A 7930-nucleotide genomic window follows, 5' to 3' on the forward strand; every position below is an offset into this window, starting at 1 on the left:
AGAGCAGCGTGTGGACAATGTAAAGGTAAGAGTTGTTTACTGATTCAAACATTTGGTAGTTTTACTTGAAACATTTATTGACTACAGGAAGTGTAACATCAAATAGGAGAGGACAAACCTTCACCTCCTATTCTTAAATGAAATAGAAGATATCCATATCAGCACGTCACTGATATTTTGCACTATTTTGAGCCTCCACATTGCTGTTTATTCCATGTGTGCCTCAATAAACCTGAACAGGATGCACAAGTTATTAAGGACACTAAAGCATAAATATCTTTTTGTCTTTCTTACATGTGCGTCTCTGCTTTTCCTCAGTGATATTAGAGGCATTTACTTACAGCATTTAAGACACAATTAAACAAAGAGGTTAAACAGACAACAGAACACATAGTAAGGAAAAGGAAAGAAATGCACTTTTTCATTATATAAGTTTTAATTATTTGTTGTCTTTGTTAAAGATCATTTAAAGATTTGGACTGTAAAGAAACTGAAACAGCTCAAATTTTAGCGACTGATAAATGTCACATCTGACAGTGCTTGAAACACGAGGGACCACCAGGAAGCAGCTTAATGCGTGTTAGTTCTCTAGGGTGAGTGAAGCCACAGGTTTTGGTTTTCAGCAAATACTTTTTTTAAAGATTCTTTTCAGGCCTCTTGCCTATATCCTGCATTTGTTGGTGCAGCACAAACCTCGTCACACGATCCCATGCGCAGGTTGAAGTCTCATCTTTGGCAGTCAAACTGTTGCAGGCTTCTCTCGGATGTTTTTTCTTGTAAACAGTGCCAACCTTTCAGGACAACTGGTGCTGCTTGAGTTTCAGCTCACTTTATGGGTGCAGGGCATCTCCAGTTAGAAAGTCCAAGGCATATGAGAATTAAAGAGACTTTTTTGATTTTTTTCTGCATTGTCTGAAGGAAACAGGGGTCATGGGGGCATGTTGGGTGTGATCTTCACTTCTTTTATCTAAGATATACTTATTGTCCTTTCTAAGGATTTGAAAGAGGTCCTTACTTGTTCACTGCTCCCTTGTTTAAAGTGCTTGACGTTCTCTGTATTCAGTCTAACTGTGTCTGCCCAAAGGTCTGTGTGGTCTCTGCAGGTCTGCCTCACCTGGTATGAGATTTAGGGACGAGGCCAGTTAGTGGAGAGTTCCTCCTGCTATAAACTCCTCGGGGGTGATGGTGATCCTGCAGGCCCAGAGGCCATGTCGACTGAGGATAAATGAGAAAGTATTTATTCAATATCATCCCCTACATGCTGAATGAAGTAGAAGCAGTGTGACTCCTAACACGATCATCTTGACACTGTCTCTTGTTAGGAGAACTGTTAGTTATGATGCGACTGAACATGGTGACATGGTCATGATAGGTCAAACCTTCAGTTGCATCTCATTGGTTATCACACAATATACAGTGAAAGAGCATTTCCTGCTACACGGGTCTTGTCCTGGTTTATGTGAAACATACACCCTCTAAAGAAAAGAACAGATGTGTTTCTGAGACGTCTGATCTCACCACAATGTCTGAGACGCCTCCAACATGTTTGTGTCTCTCTCTATCCACCTGTGCACTGTACTCTGCTGTTACGGCCACCGCCTACACCTCCTTGTGCACCGATCAGCCATAACATCATGACCACTGACAAGTCGAGTGAATAACATTGATTATCTCGTTACAATGGCCTCTGTCAGTGGGTTGGATACGTTCGGCAGCAAGTGAATGTTTTGTCCTTAAAGTTGATGTGTCGGAAGCAGGAAAAATGGGTAAGTTTCAGGATGTGAGCGACTTTGACAACTAAACAACTGGGTCAGAGCATCTGTAAAACTGCAGCTCTTGTGGGGTGTTCCTGGTCTGCAATGGTCAGTATCTACCAAAAGCAGTCATAGGAAGGAAAACAAGTGACAGGGACATGGGTGGCCAGGGATTATTGATGCTCATGGGAGCGAAGGCTGGCCTGTGTGGTCCGATCCAACAGAAGAGCTACTATAGCTCAAATTGCTGAAGAAGTTAATGCTGGTTCTGATAGAAATGAGTCAGAACACACATTGCATCGCAGTTTGTGACACATGGGGCTGCATAGCCGCAGACCGGTCAAGGTGCCCATGCTGACCTCTGTCCACTGCCGAAAGCACCTACAATGGGCACCTGGGCATCAGAGCCGGATCACGGAGCAATGGAAGAAGTTGGCCTGGTCAAAAGAATCTTGTTTTCTCTTACATCATGTTGATGGCCAGGTGTGTGTGCGTCGCTTACCTGGGGAAGACATGGCACCAGGATGCATTATGGGAAGAAGGCAAGCCGGGGGAGGCAGTGTGATGCTTTCGGCAATGTTCTGCTGGGAAACCTCAGGTCCTGCCATTCATGTGGATGTTACTTTGACACGTACCAACTACCTAAACATTGCTGCAGACCAAGTGCAGCCCTTTATGGACGTGGTATTTCCTAATGGTGTGGCCTCTTTCAGCAGGATCATGCGCCCTGCCACACTGCAAATATGCTTCAGGAATGGTTTGAGGAACACGACAACAAGTTCAAGGCATTGACTCCAAATTTCCCAGATTTTATTTCAATCAAGCATCTGTGGGATGTGCTGGATAACCAAATCTGATCGTTGGAGCTACTTACAGGACTTACAGGATCTGCTGCTAATGACTTGGTGCCAGATACCTCAGCACACCTTTAGAGGTCTGGTGGAGTCCATGCCTTGACGGGTCAGGGCTGTCTGGGCCACAAAAGGGGATCCTACACAATGTTAGGTAGTCATAATGTGATCATAATGTTATGACTGATTGGTGTATGTATGTGAGTACAGTTGAGTGTGTATATATTCCCGGATATTCCCGCCCACCTGTGCTACCAGCTGGAGAAGCCTGATTGGTGCCAGGCTCAGACCAGTGCACCAGGCAGACATGGCCGATCAAGGACTCGTCAGTTATGGCGCAGCTTCTGACTGAGATTAGCTCGCCTCCTTTAGAGTCCTGAGTTAGTTTTTATATTGTGTCTCTTCACAAACTGGCTTGTAACATCTACACTGGACATCAAAACACTATTCAGCCAGGCTAAGAGAATTTCAAGGTCAGGAACATACCAAACTATCAAGTACTGCTTTGGCTTGTTGTAGCCACGCTATACTTGGTACCATCACCTTCAACCATCACTTGGTACCATCATCATATGCTTGTTGGCTCAAGTTGTCATGTGAAGAGGCACTTCCCATTCACAATATTTATTGAAAAGAGTTTTAAAATGTTCTTTACCATTGACATTGTGTAACCTCATAGGTGTAGTTTTAAACTAGGTCCGGGAACAAAGACCACGGCTGGAACACATCTCATTTCAGCCATGTTTGTGTTTAAGCAGACCTTATTCATTCCTTACCCCTTTGACTCACGAGAGAAAACATGCTTACCTTTACCATAGATCAGGAGCTCCTTCTCAAAGCGTCAGACAGCAATTTAATTGAAGATCACCAAACCCCAAGGGTCGGCATCTTCTCCATCTCCTCTCACACAGCCTTCATAGCAACCTTAGTTGGTCTCTGCCATCCACACTCCCCGGCGCCAAGCACTCATCCACCCATATGATAAGGCCTTCTCCCTCCAGCAGTCCCAGGGGATATATCCAGTCAGGTATCTGCGGGACAGCGGCCATTCTTTCTGACCCGCTCAAGACTGGGGCGCCCTAACAAAAGGCAAAGTGACTGCAACCTGTCCTTGTCAACACTCTGACCGTCCCAAACCTTAAACACATCTGAGGGGACAGTAGCTCACCTGAAACAAGCTCAACATCCGGTTCCACCGTTCTGACATCAAAACAAAACTTTTCTAAATGTTTCTGGCTTCCCAGCAAAACATCAATCTCCACTCTGCAAGTCCAAAGCACTTCTGGGTTCCCAGAGTCAGATCCACAGTATTGCCGATGACCTCTGGCATTCTGGTTTCACCACCATTTTTGACAAATCTTCACCAGATCCTGATTATCCCATGAGCTATACTTAGGGTGTTCACAACATTAAAATCCTTGTTTGCTGGTGTTATCCAGCGTACGTCCTCCACATTCGTAACAATCTGAATGACAGATGTAGACAGACATTTGTCTTGTGGCTCCACACTGTGAGCAACAAGCAGACGACTCCCACAGAGTCTCGACCCCTCTGCTTCCCTTGTTGCTTATGGATTCATAAGCAACAGAGGTCAGAGGTTTGATCAGACAGAGCAGGGGCACTGATGTGGATTCATGAATTAATCCTTACAGTGGGACAAACAGCAGACAGCTAAAGCATGTATAGACAGTAGTGGCAATTGCCAGTAAGAGTTATATATTGTAGTTAGTCTTGGCACTGCTAAATGCAGAAGCAACAGAGAATACTTACGAAAGAACTCTGAGAAAAAGGATGTGATATTGATAAATAATATCTTGCAATACCCTCCGTGTTTGTGTAGTTAGTGAGAGCCCCATAATTCCTCAAATGCTGAGGGATTGTGGAATGAGCCTTACAAGACAGAGAACCTGTCCATGTTGAGACTAAATGTTTGAGTTCGTCAAATCTGTGAGAAACTGGAATCTTCTGTGAATGAAAAATTTCAGTGAAAAAAAGTGAGATGCTTCACATCACACAGACAAAACCACTGTGGCAGGAAATGAACTTAGATGTATATTTAGATAACCAATCAGATTTGAAGGTGTGGCTTTGATGACCACGTCACTATCTTCACTTACAAAGTAAGTAAGAGGTCTCCAACAAGAGACAGTGTCAAGATGATCACGTTATGGCTCACACTGCTTCTCCTTCATCAGGCCTGTAAGTGATACGTTGTAATGACTGTGTCTAGATGTTTCGTTGAATGATTATTTACTGTTTAATTTATTCTTCCTTTATACCTGTATCTAGATACGCTGGCTCCAGTGACCCAAGTTCAAATTGGTGAACCTGCAACCATCATGTGTTTTTCGCCTGAAATTTTAAACACCCAAGTCTTCTGGTACAAGCAGAGTGCTGGTGATGCTTTGAAATTAATTGTGATACTGCAGAAACATACAAAGCCTGAGTTTGAAGCAGAGTTTTCAGCTTCTAGATTTGATTTGAAAGTTAGTGAGAATACGAGCAATCTGACCATTTTGAGGACAATTGAAGAAGACGAGGGAATGTATCACTGTGTAGTCATGGAGTTTACTGTGATAGCTCTGAGTTCAACCTATTTGTCCATCAAAGGTAATTATGTGATTTGTTGCTTTATCCATTTAAAGCTGCATTATGTTTCTATTTCTAACCATCTCTTTAGTAAAATTTGAAAGGATTTTTTCATTCATTAGACATTTACTGTTTAATTTAAATTCATGTATCATTTGTATCATGCAGGAAACACTCAGAGGACATCAAACTACACTGTTGTTCAGCGGCCGACAGTTTCTGATCCAGTCCGTCCAGGAGACTTGATGACTCTGCAGTGTTCAGTCCTCTCTGACTCTGAGAGTCAAACGTGTCCAGGAGGTCACAGTGTGTACTGGTTCAGAGCCGGATCAGATCAATCTCATCCAGACATCATCTACACTGATGGAAACAGACGTGGTGGATGTGACGAGAGATCTAGCACTCAGAGAAGCTGTGTTTATCGCTTCTCTAAGAACGTCAGCTCCTCTGATGCTGGGACTTACTACTGTGCTGTGGCCACATGTGGAGAGATACTGTTTGGAGACGGAACAAAACTAGAGCTTGGTATGATTATAAGTTCAGCACTGGAGGTGATCTTCATAATATTTTATTAACATCATGAATGAAACTTTCTTCTTTGTCCTCTAGAGCAAACAACAAGCTCTGAATTTGTTGCTCTGGTGATAGCGATAGTCTGCCTGGTCATTTCTGTGATTGGAAATATTGTTTTCATCTGTCACCGATCTCCGAGAGCAGCATGTGGACAATGTAAAGGTAAGAGTTGTTTACTGGTTTAAAAATGACATTTCAGGGGTTTATTGCCAAGTAGGTTTCCACATACAAGGAGTTTGCGTAAGTGTAACTCTATTTACAGATTCTTAATAAGAATGTAGAATCTGAACACACAGGACTTTGGTATGAGAATTGTTCTGGTTTCTGTTTGTACTACATTTATAATACTGACCAATCACCTATCACGAAAAACCGTCTGTATGCAGAGCAAAAGCAGGCAGAACACAATGTTTCGTTATGACATCCCGGCTTTCATCGGTGGTCATCTGACAATATGTTAGCTTCTTATTAATCTCTGCAGACAGACAGCTAACAATCTGCTCTTGTTTAAAAATTCAACCAATCAGCATTTAGATTTCCCGACTTCCACGAATGCATCAGATATGATCATTTTTACTTTTCACAAATCTGCACTATGATGTTGTTATGTCCACAAACTCGTTAATTAAAGTAAATTACAAGAAAATCGGTTTATTTTTCGGGTTCATGCCTCTATAGTAAACTGAGGCTCACCAGAAACAGATGAACAGGCGTTCTTCTAGGGGATTTAATGAACCAAGAAATGACAGCATTTTGTTGACATATCTGAAGGGGCGAATTTTGCTTCACGTTTGATCTGAACGCACAGTCGCTTCTCAAGTTGCGAATTGGACTGTAAACCATGCAACGCACGGTAAGTAAAGTGCTGGGTGGAAGTTGTTTATCACAAACTGTGGGTCACGCCTGAATGCCCAAAAAGAGGTTATATCGTCTTCAGATGATGGTCGATGGGTCTTGAGATTGTGGTAAAAATAAAAATAGAATATATATATATATATATAACATATTTTACATATGCAATCAATTTGGCACTATAATTTCCTTTGGGATTAATAAAGTTCTATCTTACTTTATTTTCTATTATTCAAATGTGTTTTTGAATCACGTTGGTTAAAGTTTGTTTCATTTTAAAAACTTTACACATATTTTAATTTAATTAAGTTTCATGGCCTCGCCTTACTCCTGAAACAAACAAGCACTTACAAGCCATTTTGCCATTCAAAGGTCAGACCTTAGTCGTGATTGGCTGACTGTATTTGGAGTGATAGCCCCAGAGCGGCCGCACCGCACTGTCACTCCAAAGTTGTAGAAAACATGACTGCTCTGGGATCGGTTATTCGGCCCTATATGTACGAGCCAGAATCACCAGGAGGTATCAGAATGGTAAGTTAAAATCTTGACAACGACTTGACTTCAAGCTAGTGCAAGAAGGCAGCCTGAGGTGAATGACGATTGGTCGATTTCAGCGAAAGCAAGGTTCTCCTAGAAACCTGCAGCTGTTCTGAGCGGCCCGTTTCAGAGGCGACCTTTGTAAACATGTAACTCTGGAAAAACACGGAATTCACTTTTTCTCTATGAACAATAAACACCCAAACATGTGAAACCCATGCACAATATGAGAATATGCATTTAAAAGATATGGCCCCTTTAAAAAGAATAAAATATACATATTAAAGAGGATTATAAAAAACATGTACAATATATATTTGGTTTAAGAATGAGCTGTATATTCTGCACAGGAATGTGCACTACTGCTGCTGCTACTAAATAATGTTTGAATCTTCCTCAGTTGTGGTTGTTGCCATAAGTAATAGGACTTCATCATACATGCAAAATATATTCAAACTTCTTCATCCTTAATTATAAATATTGATGTTTTTTCTGTTTCGTGATCCTGCAGCCGTTGCTCTGCAAAAGAACAGCAACCTTCAAAGCATACAACAGGTAAAGTATTTAAAGGCACGATTAACTTAAAGAAAACCAACATTTAATTATTTTAATCTTCTCATGTCTGTATTTTGTCAGAGCAATAAGGACACACTCGTTTACTCCGCTGTCATCTTCACCCTGATGAGAGCTGACAGCGGGGCAGTGAAGGATGCAACAGCAGTGGAGAGAGAGAGGATCTACGCCGCTGTGAAGGCCTTTAGGTTGGACCAGTGA

General features: G+C 42.0%; 1 gene segment (V, D, J or C); it reads left to right on the top strand.

Annotated features, from left to right (window-relative positions):
* The first annotated feature begins 4761 nt into the window (after positions 1-4761).
* Positions 4762-7930, top strand: LOC138598521 (T cell receptor beta variable 7-2-like). The segment is given in 4 exon segments: positions 4762-4804; positions 4895-5215; positions 5804-5904; positions 7793-7930. Coding segments are annotated over 4 exon segments (603 nt in total).

The sequence above is a fragment of the Semicossyphus pulcher genome, unplaced genomic scaffold, assembly GCF_022749685.1.
Source record: "Semicossyphus pulcher isolate SPU_LCO1_2020_fin unplaced genomic scaffold, fSemPul1.0.p SCAF_2, whole genome shotgun sequence".
Lineage (NCBI taxonomy): Eukaryota > Metazoa > Chordata > Actinopteri > Labriformes > Labridae > Semicossyphus > Semicossyphus pulcher.